The sequence below is a fragment of the Crinia signifera genome, chromosome 8 (genome assembly GCF_055691185.1).
Source record: "Crinia signifera chromosome 8, ASM5569118v1, whole genome shotgun sequence".
NCBI classification, from domain to species: Eukaryota; Metazoa; Chordata; class Amphibia; order Anura; family Myobatrachidae; genus Crinia; species Crinia signifera.
In genome coordinates this window covers 72,998,578-73,020,998 of record NC_139224.1, presented here as the reverse complement: position 1 = coordinate 73,020,998, position 22,421 = coordinate 72,998,578, and the positions used below count along the sequence as shown (strand labels likewise).

The window sequence follows — 22,421 nt, the reverse complement described above, 5'->3', positions numbered from 1 at the left end:
AATGTGTGACAGCAGGTCTGCCACATAGTGGATTTGTTGCCATTTCAAATCAAAGAGGGAACCATATTAACAAATTGCACCAAATGATAGCTTGGGGAGTTTTCTGGAATTAAAAGTAAAAATTAAAATTGTACATATGTAGATAATGCCATGATAAATGTTGATATGTGTGTATATAAATGAATTATTATTTCTCTACCCCCTTGAAATTTTGAGTTATGCTGACCAATGATTATAATCCTCATCTCAAAAACCAATTGAGATTACATTGATACTGCCTATTGGTTAAAGGCATCAAGGATATATGACGGTCATCTCTCCTAATTAAAGGTATATTCAAGCATACCAACTTCACAAAATCCTGTAAATGGTTAAATAAATCGCCAGAACAGATTAAATATAAAAGTAATCAGTAACTTTGGTTACTAATCTAAACACCCAGCAAATATAAAAAATCACACTAAAAAAACTTTAAACTTTAAAAAAATATCTTTATTGAGCAACTTTTGTGATTGAGATATCAAGAGTGCACCCCACCCGAGTTTCTTTCTCTTTTTGTAGTTCTCTGAAACTGTCTGCTGTATGGGGGCAGACATTTTGTGATGGTCCGTTTTTCATATTATCAGAATGAAGCCAGGACGGGAATCCCAGCTCCCACCCGCACCGATGACAGCCCGGCTCCTAAGTATGTAAGTATGGCTGGTGGGCGAGCGGGCGAGTGGGCGCACCAGAAACTTTTGGCGGGGGGGCTCAACGTTTGAAGTTACGCCACTAACTTAGCTTAAGTTTATTCAGAAAGCATAGCTATGGTACTTTATATGCATAAATCAGTGCTATATGCATATAAAGTACAGGGATCGCATTGCATAGATCGCATGGCACTAAAACGGGACATGCAATGCGATTTCCTTCCGCAAGCGTACGTATCTAAATTGGGTGCCCAACTACTACATAAGTACCAAAAAATTATATATATATATATATATATATATATATATATATATATATATATATAAATATATATATATATATACAGTATATATATATACATAGTCCATAGGGTCCCACTATATCTAGTGGAAAGCTGGACACTCGCCTCTTAACAAATGATGTCACTTTTTTTGGAATTTTTGCTTAGAGATATTGTGTGTTTAATAACACACCCCCGATGTTTTGGTCCTGTATAAAGAACCTTTATCAAGGAGCTTTATAGCATGGAATAACAGCAGACATCGTGGTGACAGAATAAGCTCTGGGAAGCAGGAACAAATGCCATGCCCCCCTTTTTCGGCCGCGCGAGTGTCCCTATTTCCATTCTACAGAAGTTGGGAGGTATGGAAGAGGGTGGTCTAGGATAGTGTTGATAACCAAGCAGCTAGTGTTATATCAATACATTTCCAAATTCAAAGTTGTTCAATGATAAGGAACCTTATGAAGAATAAAGCAACCATGAGATATGGAAGAACTGTGCAAGATATATGCAAACTGTATAACAGGGTTGCCGACCCTCCCGGAATTTGCGGGAGTCTCCCGAAAATCGGCTCCCCCCTCCCGGCCCCCAGAAGGGTGGGTAACCCTCCCGGAATCAGGGGGACACCCACGGAGACACCCACCCCCCCCGATCGCGGCATTTAAATGCCGCAATACGCGGGTCTCAGAGGAGGGGGCGGAGCTAAAATGGCACAATCGTGTCATTTTAGCCCCGCCCCCTCCATGGAGATCAGTTATTTCGACTATTTGCCGTAATGGGGGTGGGGCTTAATGACATCACCATTAAGCCCCACCCCCAAACTCGTAATGAAAGATTCCTCTCTGGGCTTCTCCCGGAGAGGATTTTGTGCAAGTCGGCAACCCTGCTGTATAATAGTAACAAAACCAGACATATATTAATTTGCTGAATATTATTTTTCAAGAGATAATGCACGTCAGTGACTTACCTGCCATATCTGGCTGCAGTAGATTCTGACCACTGACTAGATGCAGTTATGTCTTCATCTGGAATTTGTCTTCCAGTCATACCCAAAGGGTACCGACAGACCGCTGTAAAAATAGAGATGTTTTACACATAGGATTCATTAGGCCAGGGTAAACCAACAGGTCATACAGTACCACAGGCCACGCATTCAATCTGAAAACATAACACTGTTCTTTCTTGCTTTAAAGTTATAGTTTAAACAAAAATAATTTCTACAGAATCAGATCAAAGGATTATTTTGTCACATTATTTTGAGTTGCTTTCATATATGTTCCGGACACCTAATTGCATAGTTCCCCAAGCTCTGCCATTAGAGTGCAGGTTTTAAGGTTATCTCTGCTTAAGTCCAAACGGTTAAATCAAATTGGCTAAATAAGTCATCTCTGCTCAAACATAGGGCCTTATTCTGGTCTGTGCGTACTTTCCCGAATTCTTAAGGATGGCGTTTTTTAGCCGTCTGCGCATGCGTGGGCAACGCTATGCGCATTTGCCACGCATGGTCTCCGTACTTGTTCTCAGTAATACCGTACATAAATGTGCACCGCAATCACTCGGGAAATATGGGAGTATTATGGGCGTCATTCGGAACTACACAGGGGCGTAGTTTCAAAGTGGGCTAAACTGGGCGTAAACATGGGCGTACACGAGGGAGTGCACTCATTCTGGTAGGCGTGCATTCGGACAGCACACCGAATGCACGCGAACCAAAAGGCTAGAAATATGCGGTGTTCATAAGCAAGTATTTCTTTGCGGACACCACTCGGTCATGCGCTAGGCAATCGGAACGCCTGATCACTACGGGCGCACCTCAATCAATGTCAGCTGAACACAATACAATCCACTCCTTTACTCATTACTCATTAATTACACTCTTCTCATTGCTTCAATTGGAACCATTGCAGCTTAAATGGACCATTACTAAACACACACATATATGCTGCAGTTTGGACACACATTTACACTGCAAGCAATGGACAGAACTTACTATCACTAATATAAATATACATGTCACTTCTACATTTACCAATTAAACCACACATTTGGGGATCAAAATATAAATTTATTACAATAACTTAAAACAGAAAATGGGAAAAGCATGTTTTTGGACACATGTAACAAATTAAAAGGTACCATGCCAGGAATGTACACAAATAAAACAAAATAAAAAAATGTATTCTTGACATACATAGCCACAGCAGAATCTTTAGGAACACATCAGGTGGCTTCACAACAAAAGAATAGCACCAACACTTCAAGTACAGCAGACAGTAATGGTAGCCGAAAGAGGGCAACAGGGGAACCAAACAAGACATTCGAACCGAGGGCAAATGTGGGTACCCTCTGCACGGGATTGGACACAGGAAGCTGACACACACACAGCTAAATGAAAGATTTGGGAAGACATAAGGGTGGAGATTAATGCGGACACAAGTTCATTTGCGGGCACGTTTGGCCCTGGTAGGCTCCTTGCCACGTGCAGCAGCTCTTCGGCCACGGCCACGTTGTGATGGTGGTCCAGGTGGAGCAGATTCTGGTGAAGGGGGGATGGTGTTCCCCCTCTGCCAGCAGGGAGTGCTGGTGGTGGAAATGCACCAGAAATGGATGACAATAGGGCCCTATTGCTGGAAATTAGCTCCACCATAAGCTCATTATGGTGGAGGAGGAGGTCATTTTTGCGCAGGGCTTGATCTGCCAGCACCTGCAGGCTTGCAGCTATTGACTGCTGGGTGCCAGCCATGGCCTGCTGGGCCTCAGCCATAGCCTGCTGGCTCCCAGCTATTGCCTGCTGGGTGCTGACCAAACCCTGCATGACCTCCTCGGTCCTACGCATCCGCTCTGATGCTAACTCTCCCTGCTGGTGAATCTGCCCAAGCACCTGCACCCACCTGTGGTAATCCGGTTCGGCTGGTGGCTGCTGCTGCTGCACATGGCTGCCACTGGTGGCAGGTGGCACAGACTCCTCAACCTCCTCAAGAGATTCTTGACCAAGCGGTGGGGATGCTGGTGAAAGAGAAAATTACAATTACAACACATTCCAAGCAAATTAGTACCAACTACTTATGCCATGGCAAATAATTACCTTCAACAAAAGCAGCAAAGACTTCCGCTGGGGCCTCGCTATCCATGTTGCTCACCCCCCGGACCTCCTCTACTGCAATGCAGCACTCGGCCATCTCCTCCAGGGGGGTGAGCTTCAGGCGGCCTGGCATGGGGCCAGCCCCAGAGGTGTGGCTGTGTTCCCACCGTTTGGTCAGTTTCTTCTTGAGGTTGGTTTTGAAGTCGTGCCACCTGCAATCAAAGTTTACATATTACTACATGTGACTCCTGATGTTTGCTGTAGCAGCCATTGCAATCTGCAACAGATTACAACATGTGCTTCATTACACCAAACTTACATTATATTAAACTATAAAACCAACCCTTAGAAGATACATTCACACTCACCCTACAATAACTATAGACTAAATGACATGGCAATCATGTCTGTGGCTCCAAGCAACGTGACCGACCATTTACCAACTCCATCTAACATCTAATTTAAACATTACTGGTCTTGTACTGCTCAAATGTAACACACATTAACTTGCCTCTTCTTGACGTGCTCCGCCTCACGAACTTGTGGAGCTACCGCATTAATCTCCACAGTTATGTCCTCCCAAATCTTCCATCTCCTTGTGTGTGTCAACCTGTCCTGTGGACGCTCGATCCAATCCCGTGCACGCGGTACCAGTATGGCAAGCTCCTGCGGTTCGAATGCCATGTTCCTGCTGCTTGGTTTCTCTATTGGCCTCTTTCGGCCACGCCCACGGCCACCTGTCGCTGTACTTGAAGTGCTGGCCAGGCTACTCTGTTGGGAAGCCACCTGTTGTGTTCCCAATGATTCTGCTGAGGCAGAAGATGGCCCAGCTGCAGATTGGGCTGATGTGGATGGGCCAGCTGCCTGCTCTTCTCCCACTGGCTGGTCTGTGGTGAGGGGCACATAGGAGGTGCTGGAGTCCAGGCGTTCAAAGAGTTCCTGGCACTCCTGGTCTCCCTCAGATTGAGATCCAGCCATGTTTGCAACAACTTTTTGGCTTTCTAGTACACCTTTATATACTATTTCTGTAATTGGCGTACATCAGCGACACCCTGCGTTCCGTGCGGCAGCGTTCCGTACGGCAGCGTAGACCGTGCGGCGCATAGGCCACGCCCATACCAGCAGGAATTTTTTTTTTTTACAAAACCAGGCATACTTTCTAAGTCTGATTTAGTACTTATTGGCAGATTTGAACACCAATAAACACCTAAAACTGTGGCCAGACATGAAATCTATATGTGAATGTACATTTGTACTGTGCACTTGTTTGGTATGTACAACAAATGACACTAACCCATTCCATATGTTAATCCACTCCATCACTCAGGCAATAGTAATCAGTGCTTGCATCCAAATCACGTGAAAGGTCTCTCAATACTGGCTTGATGCTAGGTACATTTCATTCCACATCTCTAGTGTGGGCCGGTAGAAGGTAAGTGTTCACATGGCACCATGGCCTAATATTGGGAAAAGGTCTTGCACTATTTGCTATGTTTCTGGTGTATAGCTTTCATAAAGCTGTCTATTTTAGTACCTTGTAGAGTTAGGTGTAACTGGCTAGTGATGCACACTATTTAACCTGTTGTTTTCAGCCATGTTTGATGAATATAATGGTTTCCCAACTTCTTTCACCCTGTCTGTTTTGGAGATACTAAGTAATAGCAAGGTCAGCTCAGCTATGCAAAGCAACAGCAAGTGTTGTTTTGCGATGCAATGGTTTAGCCGTCTGTTGTGGCGCATACACGCTGTTAATGTCAAAATGAACAATAAAGTTAATACCAAATATCACTCAGAACAACCAATTACAGGACATGATTGCTTTAATTGTGCCATTGCTAAGATGGTGGCCTATGGGAGAGCAGCCCCATTTTCGCCCGCGGAGCTCAGGGCACTGGTCTCCATTATGGAGACCAGGCTGGGGCGTGCAGGCCCATTTATAACAAACCGCCAGAAGCGCCATGCTTATGCGGCGGCCCGCCACCGCATGTTCGCTTGCACCCAGGTGCGGAGGACCATCGCTCAGCTGGAGCGGCGATGGTCAGATCTGAGGCGGCGACAGCCGGATTTGCTCCAGCAAATCAGGGCCAGCATTGCACGATGTGAGTGTTTACACATTAAATGGCCAATTGTACATTATTGTTTACATGACCTTTTTTAAGCCAATAAGGTAACCTGGCTGATCATGAGTTAAACATGGCATACACTATATGTGTGCTACTTCCTGTTTGACATCCTGTAATGTGGATATTGTATGAATATTGTTTGTGATGCTTACAATGGGCCAAATGTCACATCAGAACTGGCATGTTACAGGCTGTGTTTGATAAAAGCCAGTAAGGAGCTGATTGGCGGGACATTTATCTCTACTTATCACCTTTGCATTGATTGCTTGTTAAGGTGTAATACATCTGTCCAAATGTCCCTTAATTGGCACTAATGTTTTTTTTCTCCAAACCAGCATGGGATCGAGCACACCAGGCAAGGGAGGAGGCAGAGGCGGCCCAGGCACAGGAGGAGGGCACTGCCGAGATGGCCGAGGAGGTGGTGCCACAGGAAGAGGAGCTAGTGGAGGAGGTGGTGCCACAGGAAGAGGAGCTAGTGGAGGAGGAGGTGGTGGCACTGGAAGAGGAGGAGGTGGTGCCAGCTGAAGAGGAGGTGGTGGCAGCTGAAGAGGAGGTGGTGCCAGCTGAGGAGGGCCAGGAAGAAGAGGAGGATGAGGAGGCCTGTGAGGTGGTGCAGGCGGACGAAAGTGGAATGTATACATAAAGAATAATTATTCCTTTTGTCATCCACTATTTGCTATGTAGCACTGGTGATTCAATTGTGTTTTAAAATACTATAAAGTCATAAAACAAACTGGGTAGCAACAGACACACTTAGGGGTTAGATAGGGTGGCCAAACCATCCCTTTCATCCTGGACACATATTAATGACACAGGTTGTGGGGATGGCTTTCAGGTCGATTTTAAGTGCCACTGAACCAGTGTAGTTAATCTGTATCCTGGAAGAAAGGGATTACATGCTCATCTAAGGGTTACATGTCCCTGCTGCAAGCGTACAATCTGTAGCCTCATATAGGTGAATTAAGTTTAATGATTTTGTGCATGGGAGTGGGTTAGTGCTGCAGCTTCACCTACCTGGCATTATGACAATGATTTATGGAGCAGACCATCAGCAGGCAAGCCATGTTTGATTGCACAAATGTACTGTGAATTCCTGAGAGTTGACTAAGTCCCATGGCACGTTGCATCATAGAACAGACACTGAGCGCTTTTTGATGAGTTGCTATTGGTGGAGCTCTTGACACGCTTCTCAGAGCTTAGTCATGGGTGGGTTTGGATTCAGAAGGAGCACTATGACTGTGAGGTGTTCTACAGAGAAAAGGGTAGAGGGAAAAAAACAGGCTTTCCATCTAGTATGTATGCATGTATGTATAGATGTATGTGTCATATATATAGTTATATATATCTCTATATACATATATATATATATATATATATATATATATATACACACCTGTCACCTTGCATTTATTTAATTTATGTATGACTATGTTAAATGTATGCATGAATATCATTACTAATTGTACCCTTTTTAACATGCCCACAGATGAGCCAACCCAAACAGATGAGGGTGTCCGTGGGGCCCTCCTGAGATTGAGGGCCCACATCCAGTTGGTCGTGGCAGATCTCCAGGACCTGACCGACCTGTTAATGTGAATTTTTTTTTTTTTCATTTCAATAATTTTGTTAAATTAAGAATAAATAGTTGTAAACAGTTAGAAGTTGTCTGTGTGTTTTTTTGACATTAAACAGTATATGTGTAAATTGTTTAGAATATTTTTAATTAGCAAAAGGTACATACTGTATGTAGATGTATGTTATGTTCACATGATGTAAGGGTTAATGTCTGTAATGAATGTAGTAGTAATGTGTTTAAGTATGTATTAGGATTTAATTGATTCCAATAGGAAACAAGCACTTTTTAATGAGGTTGCCTAATTGCATAAGTGGGTCATGTGATCGATTTCTGTGTTCAGATAATAGTTTTGAATTGTGCGTAAATACACCGCATCGGTGCGTACGGCCAGGTTCCCGTCCGTTCTGACGCGGTAAGACCGTGCTTACGCTGTAAGACCGTGCAGAATATGTGTGTGGCCACCGCACACGCAAGGTTTGGATGTGGTCCGTAAACACGCCCTGATCTTCCAGTGTGAGTCCGTCCGTATGCGGAGGTCCGGTGGGCGTTTCTTCGGACGATATCATGCGGCCCGCTCCGAAAGATTTCGGGAATGTACGCACCAACCAGAATAACCTCCATAGATATCTTTAATACCTGGACTGTAATGGTATAATCTGGAAAATTCCCTTATAATGTTTAAACTTAATATACTTGTTAAGGATGAGAAAGTTGTTTCAACAAAACCTATTAGGTGATCTCCCAAGCATAGACAAATCTAGAAATATGGTAATGGATGGTCCCAGACTCAACTACTTAGTATATGGGACCATTGCACGGTGAAGCCGCACAGCTAAAAGGGGCGTGGTCGCATGAAAGGAGGTGTGGCATCACAAAAAGGGGCGTGGTATTACATGACTGATATGGGACACCGGGGGCACCCATGGAATTATATGGCACACATGTGGGCACCCATGGAATTAAACAGCACACATGTGGGCACCCCTGGACTCATATTGCACATATGGGGGCACCCCTGGACTGATAAGGGACAACTTATTCTCACCAATGGCACCTGCTAAATAACCTTTTGGCGACAAAAATAAAAGTGCTATGTAAAAACCCCATTCCCTGGGACAGTGCACCCTCAAGACTGCTGCCTGCCCCTTCCCCTCCCAAATAACAGCAGAGTAACCATTTTTTTTTAAATATGGGGGCCATAAAACAATGACCAAGAGTCCCTGTTCTCCCCTTCTCCCAAAACACCCCACCCCACCCTATCCCATGACACCATAAATGCAGGCACCTTAGAAAAAAAACCTCTTCCTGACTTTTTTGAGATGCTGGCTCACTTCAGTCGCTCTGCCGCTCCACAATCCAGAACGGCCGCCCTGCTCGCTGTGCCCACTCTGCTGCTCCACACTGCAGCCGCTCCACGCTGAAGCCGTACTGCCCGAACTGCCCGCTCTGCAGCCGCTTATAGCACCCGCCTTTGCTTCCCGCCTGACACTGCATTCTCAGTCCTGCACTGCGCCGGTGCGCGGTGACGTTACCCGTGCACCCGCGCACTCGCGCAGTGCACTACTGGGAACGCTGAAGCTCTGGGAGGCTTCAGAAGAAAAATGTATACTAACAGGGACTGTAAACTAAAATGTAAAGTTTAAATTGTGTGCGGAGGTCTAATGGGTGGGCCGGTGCACCCCCAGACCACCCCTAGATTCGCCTATGCTCCCTAGTTCTATAAAGGAATGTAGAAGTTGTTTTTATCCTAGAAAACATTCATCACCAGAAGCAATATAAAATGGTTGTCACAAAAAGGAGGTTGTCAGTACCATACCCTCCAACTGTACCAATTTAGCCGGTACAGTACCATTTTTTAATGGTCTGTACTGGCTAAATCTAACTGTACTGATTGTACCGATTTCTGACAGACGGCGCCTCCGACTCTGGGATTTGGAATCTTCATCTCTTTGTTACATTGCCGACTGCTCTGAGTGGCTTGCCAAGACAACATTTCCCGGGTTGCACTGCAGGGGGACTTGGGGAATCAGCGGGATGGCAGTCCTCCCCTTGCTTAGGGATTTCTCCCCGGAACCCCTGCACCTCGTCTTCGTTCCCAGAGGAGTGCAAAGCCAGTGCACACCACAGAGCACAGGGGCACTGTCGATACAGTATTTGAGCTGATGGGTGGCTGAGGAGGCTCCGGGGGGCACAGGAAGCAGGTGAGTACTGCTAACATGATACCCAGGTCATCCTGGGGCCCGGGTATATGATCTTAATTGACGCCAATACACATTCGGAAAAGGGATTTGGACACACCCCATTTTCCACTGGCCACACCCATTTCACCACTCCCCCTTTCTGAATGTGCACTGATTTCTGCCCTCCAGATGTTGGAGAATATGCAGTACTCCCCAGCTGCACATTGCACTACCTGGCTGTCATTGGCTCCCCTGTCTGATGTTCAGCTGTTGCCTCTGCAGCATTCATTACCAGTGGTCCGGTGCCCTGCTGAGCATCCCTGCCAGCCTTGGCGCCATCCTCCTCCATGGGCAGCACCATGACACTTCCTGGTCATTTGACTCTACAAGGTCCAGTCAGGACTGACCTTCTAGCAGAGGATCATCCCAGCCAGTCAGAACAGAGAGCTGTCAGTGCTTTGTTGTCGATTAGCCTGTAGTGCTTAACTCTGCTACCAAGGAACATTGCAGTTTCCAGCTTCAACACTCCCTGACTTCCAGGTGTTAATTAATGACAGCTTCTGCTATTCCCTGCTCCTTAAAGAGACATCTCAGCTCCACATGGCCCTGCTGGCACTCTCAGCTTCAAGCAATCCTGCTTTCTGCATTGCTGTAATCCACAGCTTCAAGCAAGCCTGCCTCCTGCAGTGCTGTTATCCCCAGCTTCACGCAACCCTGATTTCTGCATTGCTATAATCCCAAGCTGCAAGCAAGCATGCATTCCTGTATTGCTGGAATCCCCAGCTTCAAGCAGGGTTGCCCTGACCCTCTCCTTCAGGGAGAAAATGCTCTGTTCCTGGACTCCCCTGGTAATGTAGGATTACCAGCACCTGTGGGGAGCTAGGTAATTGATAAGAAAGGTGTTTCACCACAGGTGATGGCAATCATACGTTTCCAGGGATACCAGGAACAGAGCATTTTCTCCCTGAAGGAGAAGGTCAGGTAGGCAACCCTGGCTTCAAGCAATCCTGCTTTCTGTACTGCTGGTGTCCTCAGCTTCAAGCAACTCTGATTTTTGTACTTTTGGTGTCCCCAGCTCCAAGCAAGCCTGCACTCCTGTACTGCTGGTGTCCCCAGCTTCAAGCAACTCTGCTTCCTGCATTACTGGTGTTCCCAGCTCCAAGAAAGCCTGCCTCCTGCATCACTGGTGTCCCCAGCTCCAAGAAAGCCTGCCTTCCTAAATCATTGGTGTCCCCAGCCTGCTTTCATGCACATACATCCCAACATGACCCATTCCAGGAGGGACACAATGCTCTGTTTATTGACTTCCCTCTTAATTTATGATTGTCATCACATGTTCTAAACACTTTAACTGATAAGAAAGGTGCTTCACCACAGGTGATGGTCATCCTAAACTGAAAGGGAAGTCCAGGAGTAGAGCATTGTGTCCCTCCTGTTGAGGGTCCTGTTGGGAAGTATGCATGCATTGCTGGCAGGGAGAAAATGCTCTGTTCCTGGACTCCCCTGGTAATGTAGGATTACCAGCACCTGTGGGGAGCTAGGTAATTGATAAGAAAGGTGTTTCACCACAGGTGATGGCAATCATACGTTTCCAGGGATACCAGGAACAGAGCATTTTCTCCCTGAAGGAGAAGGTCAGGTAGGCAACCCTGGCTTCAAGCAATCCTGCTTTCTGTACTGCTGGTGTCCTCAGCTTCAAGCAACTCTGATTTTTGTACTTTTGATGTCTCCAGCTCCAAGCAAACCTGCCTTCCTGCATCACTGGTGTCCACAGCTCCCAGCAGGCATACATATAAATATATATAACTCTTTGTGGATGCTCTAAATGGTAACTCTTATAGTCTGACTTTTATATCTAATTATAATGCGAAACATATCGAATTCCTGGACCTGTTTCTAAGGGCAGTATTCAATGAGAAAAATTTGCCGTGTTTTATGGCGAGTTTGTGCTTTTCTCACGTTGGACGGAGAATTTTGGTCTCAAAAAGCGAACAACCCTATTCAATGTGCACTTCTCACCGTCTTTCTAAGTGATTTTCGCCGTGTCTCTCCGTGTAGCAATTCTCCATCTTTTGGAGTGGAATGTGAACTATTAAAATAAAAGTTTTTTTGTTTTAATTTTGGTGTCAAAAAATCAGGAATTTTATTCTGTGAAGGGGTATGCTATTTTTATTCATGTGCTATATTTAAATTAAAAAAAAAAATATATATATTTCTTTTACACAGAGCAGCCAGCAGGGGGCCGGGAGTCGAGCCGCTCATTAGATATTCATATATTCACTGCACCCGATCATTACATATGCATGATCGGGAGCAGTTACTATACCCGGTCCCCTGCTGGCTCAGGGGGGGGGGGGGGGCACCTTGTTCTGGGGCAGGCAGGGAGACTTCAATCTCCCTGCCTGCCACTGTCCCACAGCTCCCTGTCGCGGATGCTCGTCCGCTGCAAGGGTTAAGATTCGACGCAAGGGGCAACTCGCCCCTCCGACATTGAATACAGGGAGAGCGAGTGGCAGCCAGCCCTCCGAAACACAGCGAGTGTGCAGCGAATCCTAAACAGGATTCGCTGCACACGGCGATATTTGACATTGAATACTGCCCTAAGTGTTTCTAAGTGTAGAAAATTTTCCGTTGGTTAATACAATAGAGACATCAACTTTCTTCAAACATGTTGACTGTAATAGTTACCTTCAATATCAAAGCTGCCATTTAAATTCCTGGAAGGAGAATATCCCCTTCTTGCAGTTTATCCGCCTTAGGCGAAATTGTTCGAATATCGCAACTTTTGACTCTCAGGCAGAAATATATTGCAACAGATTTAATGAGAGGGGATATCCCCCAAGTATAGTTACCCAAGCACGTGAAAGAGCTAGAGCACTTGAACGTGAAAATCTTTTGCACTATAAACAAAATCCTTCCTCCCAAACGCCTAAAAGGGAGGACAATTGCCTTTTTGTTACATAGTTCAATGAAAAGGAGAAGGAAATTAAGCATATTCTTGATAAAAACTGGCACATACTTAAGTTAGATCTTGTGCTTGGAGAGTCATTGCCTCAAAGGCCAAAAATTGTATATAAAAAAGCAAGAACTCTAAAAAATATGGTTGCCAAAAGCCAGCTTGAACCCATTAATGCTAAACCTTCCAGTTCCACTTTTTTGAAGGTTAAAGGTTGTTTTCCCTGCAACAGTTGTAAGGTGTGTAAACACATAGCCAGAGGAGCAGATCTGTTACATCCCAAACTGAGAGAGATTAAAATGCAGGCGTGGCCTGGCAGAGAACGGAGCTGGACGCACTATCTCTGAGCTCCTGCTGACCCCTTAGCAGATCTGGTGCTGCACACCCAGGCTGCACTAAACATCTGCGCCTTCAGTCTCCAGAGACCCCCCCGGACCACGGTGGTGTGTGCTGCGGAGCCGGGGACAGGCTGGATCCTGTCCTGCGGGTTGCGGCCTACCCCGTGCACCAAGCCGCGGCCTCAATTTACAAGCCTACCCGAGACCTGAGCTCATGCCCCGCATCGCGGCCGTTCGCAGACCTCCGCGGCCGCCGGACAGCATATTTTTACCACCAGAGGTGAGCTACACACCCCTTCTACCCCCCCAGCCTGCCCTCTCTCCTCACCTCCCACCCAGAGCTCCAGGAGAGTCTGCTGAAGGCCCTGCTGCATCATCCTCCCCGGCGGCGGCCATCTTGGATCCAGCCTGTATATTACACTCTGCAGGCACATCCATTACAGCGTCTGGGCTGCATCTAAACTATAAACTATTGACACTCCTGAGTCCTGCTGCCCATCAACTCTGCTTATTGCCTCTACAGTGGGTCAGTTTGCCACAAACACAATATCTGGATATATTATAACAACAACATTTCCCTTTCATTGGCACTATTGCCAGCACCCTGCATAGGTCTCCCTATTAATGTATACATACCACTGGTCACTTTTGGCAGCCTAAACATCCCTGCGTCCAGCCGGAAGTCCCTTGTGATTCTGCACCCACCATCTACATTACAGTGTACCTTGCTGCGGACAGTGGACCCCACACACTGCACCCTGCCCGCGCTGGATTGTGGTCTGTCCAGGATACCACTTGTGTGTCTCTGCGCTGCATTCGCCGCATATGTGCTCTCCCCCCGAAATCCGCTGCACTGCTGCGACTTCCACGGTCTCCGACCACCCCCCCACCATCTACTCTACTATGCTGACATTCCCTGCTATGTAGATCCGCATGGCCCGGCCTGGAATGAGGACAACCATTTATGCTGTTTTGGCCCTGGCCTCTTCCCTTGAGATGTGACGGCCGATGCCGCCGATGTGAGGCCCGGATACCTCGTTAGCTGCTCCCTGCGTATTGTTGGCTTTTTGTCAGTTCCCCCTTTTTTTTTTCTATGTCCTTCTATGAAAAAATTCCTGATATCTGCTTCAATGACCCCCACTGGCTCTGTCTTGGCCTCCCAGGAAGGTACTACAGGTGGCAACTCTTCTGACTCTGATCACTCTACCTCCCGATCTGCTTCCCAGCGGCGACGCAAAACCAAGTCTAACACCCCTATGCCTAAAATGAAACCCACTGACATAGCAGCGGTATTAGGCCCCCTGCTGGATGAAAAACTAGCAGGTATAAAGGAGGCAATTGAATCCACCCTGACTCAACTACAACACCACTCTGGGCGCCTAGATGAGGCGGAACACAGAATATCCGCCCTAGAGGACGATCTCCATACCGCACAACAAACGGTGGAATCCCAGCAAAAGGAACTTAACGGTTTCGCCGCTAAACTAGATGACCTCGAAAACCGCAGTAGACGTAACAACTTGCGAGTCATCGGCATACCAGAGGCGGTCAGGGGGTATGAACTCCTAGATCTTCTATCCACTTGGCTCCCAGAACAACTATCCCTGGACCTGAAGGGGACCCCACTGGCGATAGAGCGAGCGCACAGGATTGGCCCAGAGCAAAATCCCTCCTCTGGCCGCCCACGCCCGGTGATCATGAGACTATTAAACTACGCTGACAAAGTGAAGCTCCTGGAATACTATCATAAAACTGCCGCTGTCAACTATAAGGGAGAACGTTTGCTCATCTTCCAGGATTTCTCTACCGTGGTTGCCAACAAGCGCAGGGAGTTCGCCCCCATCTGCAAGCAGCTATTTGACACTAAGTTTTCACTACTCTACCCTGCTAAGCTGCGGGTATATGAGAATGGCAAACCACTCTTCTTTGAAGACCCTGAAGCAGCAAAATCCCACTTCTCCCGCCCCGACACCTGACTTTGCCTTCAATCCATGTAACTACCTCTGCTTGTGATATATGTATCCCCTTTTTTTAAGGTCCGGTTATGTTTAGGCTGTTTGTTAATCTGTATATGTTTGTTTGTTATGCTGCTTGCCGGTGCTCTGGTCGCTGCCCTATCCAGGGTTACCCTCTCCCTGCTCGCTGGGACAGGAGGGGGCCCCTATATACCCCACAATTTCCTTTTATGATGTATCCGTCCATGGGTATAGTCTGATATGCCACTTCACTCACCCTCCCAATTAACTACTGAAGAGGACTTACAAACTACGTCCATTAACATTGTTTCTTGGAATGTAGAGGGGCTAAACCACCCTATAAAGCGTAAAAAGGTGCTCTCCCATTTAAAACGCCTATCCCCCCAAATCATTCTCCTCCAGGAGATGCACTGGCTAGATGATACCCGCAATACACTCCGTGCTCCCTGGATTGGGGAATGCATATCTGCACCATATAGTAATAAGTCTAGGGGGGTGGCAATTTTATTTCACAGAAATTTACAGTATTCAGTAAATAGGAAATTTCTAGACCCGGAGGGGAGATTCATATTGCTAGACGTCATGGTTGATGATACTACCTATACTCTTTTGAACGTATATGCACCAAATGTCTCACAACCTTCTTTCTTTGCAGACGTCCTAGAGAAACTCATATCTTGGGGTGGTCGGAATCTAATAATTGGAGGTGACTTCAATCTGGTCGTCGATCCATCCATGGACAGGTCTGGGGTATGTAATGTTCAGGTTGGCTCTTCTACGACTCTCCTATCCTCCTTCTGCTCCCAACTTGACATAATAGACCCATGGCGCATTCACAACCCCACAGTAAAGGACTACTCCTTCTACTCTCACCCTCACTCATCACATTCCCGCATTGACTATTTTTTTATCTCCCCGAGTATTTTTCACAAAATATCTCAGACAACCATTACCAACATTGTGATTTCAGATCACGCCCCAATTACCATGTCCTTACAGCTTTCCCTACCTCAAATTTTCTCTAGATGCTGGCGGTTTCCAGCATACCTCCGCCATTCCTACGATTTCTTATTACACCTAAGGCATATGTGGCAGATGTATTCTGCTGATAACGAAGCCCAAAACTCTAATACGCCTTTGTTCTGGGGGGCCTCTAAGGCTGTTCTTAGAGGTCACATCATGTCCTACATCCACTCAAAAAAAAAGAAATTCCAGACTAGTCTACGGGATTTAAGCAATACACTTGCCTCGGCTTACAGGAACTACAGGCAACAGGATACCGCCTCTAATAAAGAGATATACCTCTCTGCCAAACAAATATATGACACCTTTCTCACTGAACATGCCCAAACATCTTATGGTTTCCAACGGAATAGGTTCCACAGATGGGGCAATAAATCGGGCAAACTTTTGGCCAATTTGGTTAAGGGACAAAGGCCCCGAACATGGGTAAATATGATAAACACTACAATAGCTAAGGTAACTGATCCCGCCCTTCTATGCTCAGAATTTATGACGTTCTATAAAACCCTCTACACTAAAGGTCCGGATAATGCACAAGCGGGCTTATCCTTCTTGGAAAAAGCCCAACTACCTGCTCTCTCCCAAGAAGATAGGGACCGTTTAGATAGCCCATTTACTGAGCAGGAGGTTAAAGACACCATTAAATCCCTGCCCAACAATAAAAGCCCTGGCCCCGATGGATTTGGAGCGGAGTACTATAAGATGTTAAGCGATGAGCTAACCCCGACCCTTACCAATCTTTACAATCACATTCTTCATTCCAGAGAAATGCCCCTCCGCTTTAATGAAGCCAAAATCATAGTACTTGCGAAGCCTGTCAAGGACCCCTCACTTGTTAGCTCCTACAGACCCATTTCACTCCTCAACCAGGATTTTAAAATCCTGACTAAGTTGATGGCCAACCGACTCCAAACATGCCTCTCTAGTCTGATTTCGCCCGTGCAACTTGGCTTCGTCAAAAGTAGGCAATCAGTGCAGGGAATTAGAGCTGCCATTGCTGCCATAACACATTCCCGTATCCAGAAAAAACTTACAAACATTCTTATTAATTTAGATGCAGAAAAAGCATTTGACAAAATAGCCCGGTCACACTTGGATAGAGTACTGCACTTCCAACACTTTGGTCCAACTTTCTGCGATCTTGTACGCACCCTCTATGATACACCCACGGCACAAGTAACAGTCAACAATGTCAACTCCCTACCGTTCATTTTGGAGAGAGGCACTAGGCAGGGATGCCCCCTGTCCCCTCTTCTCTTTAACCTAGCTTTAGAGCCCCTTATACGCTACATTCTACTACTCCCTGGATTCAAGGGAATCCACATTGGTAATAGGGAACTCCGTATTACTGCATTTGCGGATGATATCTTGCTGTTCATCTCCGAACCTCATCACACTGTCCCCTTACTCATAGAGACTATAAATTAATTTTCAACCTTTGCAGGCTTCTCGGTTAACTTTGAAAAATCAGAGGCACTTGCTATACATGGCCAGGCGAGATTGGACTGGACCACTCCATTCCCCTTCCGATGGACTAACTCTTATATCACCTACCTGGGCATTCAATTGCCTGCTAACCCTATCCATCTCTACTCTAACAATTTACAACCGATTATACACAAAATTAAAACTGAGCTCAGTCTCTGGAACACCCTACCACTCAATTTTCTAGGTAGATGTAATTTAATTAAAATGGCCAGTTTTCCTAAGCTGCTGTATGTGCTTCAAATGACCCCACTCTTAGTCTCTAAATCAGACCTCTCCACCCTTAATTCTGCAATTACTAAATTTACCTGGAATAATAAAAGACCCAGGATTAGTGCCAAAAAACTCTCTCAAACGACATTTAAAGGGGGTGTAAACCTACCAGACATTAGACAGTATAACGTGGCTTGTCTTCTCCGTTTTGCCATGGACTGGATTGGGGACACGAATATATATACAGACGTGGCCTTAGAATCCCAATTATGTACCCCCCTTTCTCTTAGTTATTTTTTGCATGCCACTCCTTCCACCTTAAAAATTCCTCACTCAGATAATATCTGGCTGGCTCGGAAATCTCTTGGTCTCCAATTTCAACATTCCCTTTTTTTCCCGCTAGTTGGCAATTTAGAATTTCAACGGGGAACCGCTGCACTACATTTCACCGCTTGGCGCTCACACGGTATTTTGAATATCCGTAACCTGCTAAACTCTAATACACCACTTTCATTTGATGAGGCGAAGGAAAAATTTAACATAAGCCCTACCCATGTTTTTTTCTATGCCCAAGCTGTTCATTATATACAGACAGTACTACCTAAATTACAAGACGCTGATTATACCAACCCTATGGACTCACTTATACGTATAGGCTCCTACTCTACGTCTTTAATTTATTCACGAATCCGAATCGAGATAGATCCCGAGACTGAATTACCACAAATCGACAGATGGGCTTCCCAGATCGCTTCCATCGCATCTGAACAGATAGTTGAAACCTTTAGTGCATCCTTGAAGCTTATCCCGGCAAGTTCTTATCAGGAAATGACATATAAGATGTTCCACCGGGCATATCTATCCCCCAAAAGGAGACATTTAATGGGTATATCTGACACTGCAGGCTGTACCAAGTGTCTTGCCACAGAGGCTGACATAATGCATTGCTTTTGGGAATGCCCTCCTATTCGACAATTCTGGTCCGAGCTACACATATATGGCACCACAGTCCTAGGCATCCCATTTAGCTGCACGGCTCCTTGGGCAATCTTTGGCTATCTAGCAGATCAATCAGGCATACCCAAAAATGAAAAAAAAAAAATAATGATCCTGTCAGCCGTAGGCCGTAAAGCAATCCTGCAACAATGGATCCATGATGTAGGACCCACTCTACCCATGGCTACCTCCCGTTTAATCTTTTTGTTTACAATGGATTGGCTTGAGACTTCCCAGTACAAAGAAACCTTAACACCTGCTCTGTTTCGATGCTGGAATAAATTTATCCAGACCCTACCCCCTGCAACTAAACTTGCTCTAAGGCAATGTTTCCAATCTACAACCTGGTACTCCTATCAACTCCTTGGCAATAAAGATCCTATCCCCATATAAGACTATTTTAATGCCCTTACTCTACGACTCCGATACCCCTCCCCCTGTTCCTTCTTTCCCTCTCTTCACCCCTTCCTTCTTACTCTTCTTACTCGAGCCTCTTCTATGGATGGATTGCCCCATGGATGGATCGGCGGCCTTGGGAACCGGGTAGACGGCAGTGGTTTGTATTCTTGAAATTGTTTACATTGTTTTGTCCTCTGTTTTGGACAAAAGCTAGTTTGGCTACACGGACATCTTTCTAGGCGAAACACAGAATATGACCATTTATTATTATAAGGTTATACGATATACGCATAAACTAAATCTGTGGTGAACCGCATAGCCTACTTCACACAAGATAGATCATTACTCTAGATGTGTGTGGGTTGCCCTCATGATTCGAGCTACTATATTAAGTTAGAAAAAGTTACTTGAAGCTTCTCATTGCTTTGGACCATTACAAGACATACATGTACAATCTATTGTTTGACCACTCTTGTGCATTATTTGTGTGTACACTTTCAATGTATATTGTCTCATTACTTAAGCTTCAATAAAATATATATTGAAATAAAAAAAATTGTAACTCGACGTATGTAATTTATGTGTTGTCTTGTAAGTGAAACTTACACTACATAGGCAAAACAAAGAGAGCGCTAAAAATTTGAGCACTTGAGCATCTCCACAACATAGTGTTCCCCCTCATTTTAAGAATTTTCATGTGATGTTGGTGGACTTACCATTAGAGCGATGGAACACGTATTGTCATCTAACGCAGTGGTGATCGTGATAAACTATTGCTCCGGTGTGAGACTTATTGGATACTAAAATTAAATACCTTAATTCCTCACGGCCTTAATGAAGGGTACGAAATAACTCCCTTTATGAATTAGTGAATATCTGCATACGTTGACATCACTTTTGTGTGTATGATTAAGTGAATTAAATTGCTGCTTTTTGATGTTCGCATTTTTATGATATCTTTTATGTATCATTGATATTTTGTATGTATTTTTTATGTATATTTGCTTATATTTACTTATGTGTACATGCACGTATTTCCTGATATCGTTCCGATTTTTGGGCAAACGCCTGTTTTATAGTCTAGAGCAGGCATTCCCAACCACGGTCCTCAAGGCACACCAACAGTGCAGGTTTTAGTGATATCCAGGCTTCAGCACAGATGGTTTAATCAGAATCCCTCAGATACTAATTAAGTCACCTGTGCTCAAGCCTGGATATCTACAAAACCTGCACTGTTGGTGTGCCTTGAGGACCGTGGTTGGGAATGCCTGGTCTAGAGTTTGCAATATATGGCATCTCTAGTAATTAATTCAATTAATAATTTTTTAGATAAATAACCATTGGCAAATGGTTGGAAAATGGTATATTGGGGGGAAATTTACTAAAGGAAATTTGTAAAAAAAATAGGTGTATTTGTATCCAGAAATACACTTATTTTTGACATTTACTATGCCGAAAATACGGCAATTCGTAGTCGTATTGATGTGCTATCAATACGAATACGAATTGCCGTATTGTCGGGATAGTAAATGTAAAAAATAAGTGTATTTCTGGATACAAATACACCTATTTTTTACAAATTTCCTTTACTAAATTTCCCCCATAATTGCCATTCTCCCGTTTTACTACTGGTGATGTCATCCGCCCACAAGTTACTCCGATTGGTGGATATTTGTGCATAAAATAGCATTGGGTATTCACTAGACCACACCCTCTGATGAAGTCTCTGACGAAACGCGTTAGGGCGTGGTCTGTGATACCCGTTCTTGATTGTGACCCGGAGCTTTCCCTGCTTTTGGCGTCCGAGCCCTGCCTGTGCAAGCCAGCGTTTGTGGTGTCTTTGGATCTGACGATCGTGGAGGGAGCAGTGGAGCAGCTTTGCCCGGGTATTTACTATTGTGTCATGTGGTAGCCAGCCCACAGTGATATTTTAAATGGTACGAGCATCTGCTGTTATCTGAATGCTTGGAGCTGTCCTTTTGTCTCCATATTAAATCACATTTACATGCACCATGGAGTGCTCCTTTGTTCTTTATATTTTCTATATATATATACTGTATATATATCCACTGGTGAGGCGGCACTCAAAATAAAAGATGCAATCGTTAGGCAATCTTTAAGTCATCAACGTTTCAAGATTTTATTTCTTACTTCTTCAGGTATCCAGTTTGTGGTATCCAGATGGATTCTTTTTCTCAAGAAGGTGACAGCATTGTCAGGTGTATTGGAACTTGCTTACTAGCACGGCGCCCTGATAATTAGTCGCCCGATTTTTTAATCGCATCGCATGCCTCACACCCGATGGCATGCGATGCGATTTTAACGCATATACGATATTAAATTGTATAAGCACCCTAATGGGTGCTTTTAAGCACCCTAATGGGTGCTTACAATGCTTAAATGCACCCCCACGCCACCCCCCATGTATAAACGTGAACCCGAAGCATGGCGAGCGCAGCGAGCCCGCGTCCTACGACCTTTTCATACCCCCACTATCCACGTCGGCATGGAGTTGATTTTATAAAGTGTGACGAGCGCAGCGAGACACCGAGCCCGAAGCGTGGCGAGGGGACGCGGATACCTGTGAAGCCCGCGAGGGGACGCGGATACCTGTGAAGGCTGAATGTTTAGCTTTTTCAAGGTGATGCTATGGTCTGGCCATGTGGGGTTTATATACCCTGTATTATTATAGTTCCTCCCCACAATCAATCAGGCAATCCCAATAATTAACCATTGTATTAAGAAAAACCATTAAACAAACACATCATTTGGAGCAGAAGACAAACCTAATAGTAGCGTTTTTAAGTTTTCTTAAAAACAATTGAAATTATAGAGGATTTACTTACTAGAATTCTGTTTTTTCGGACTGGCGGTGTTTGCACCCTACTTCTGGTATCCGGAGCATCAAATGACGCAGTTCCGGGCTTTTGGAATGCTAGAAAGCATCGGTCCCCGGAACGCATGGTTTCCGGCAGCCACTTCTAGCACATTTGTTTGGATATCATGACAACATTGCATGCTGGCCATCATCCAACTGACTGGTATATTCTAAGTTGCAACGCCGGCACTATATACCTTAGTCGATTACTAATGGGGTTAATTTT

General features: G+C 45.2%; 1 protein-coding gene across 1 annotated transcript in view; it reads right to left on the bottom strand.

The window, feature by feature from the left end:
* The window catches only part of DDR2 (discoidin domain receptor tyrosine kinase 2), a 589,808-nt gene that overhangs the window by 426,830 nt on the left and 140,557 nt on the right, over positions 1-22,421 (bottom strand). Inside the window, exon 3 of the mRNA XM_083156673.1 lies at positions 1,938-2,040. Coding sequence (XP_083012799.1) covers positions 1,938-2,040 — 103 coding nt within the window. The remainder of the gene's footprint in view (positions 1-1,937; positions 2,041-22,421) is intronic.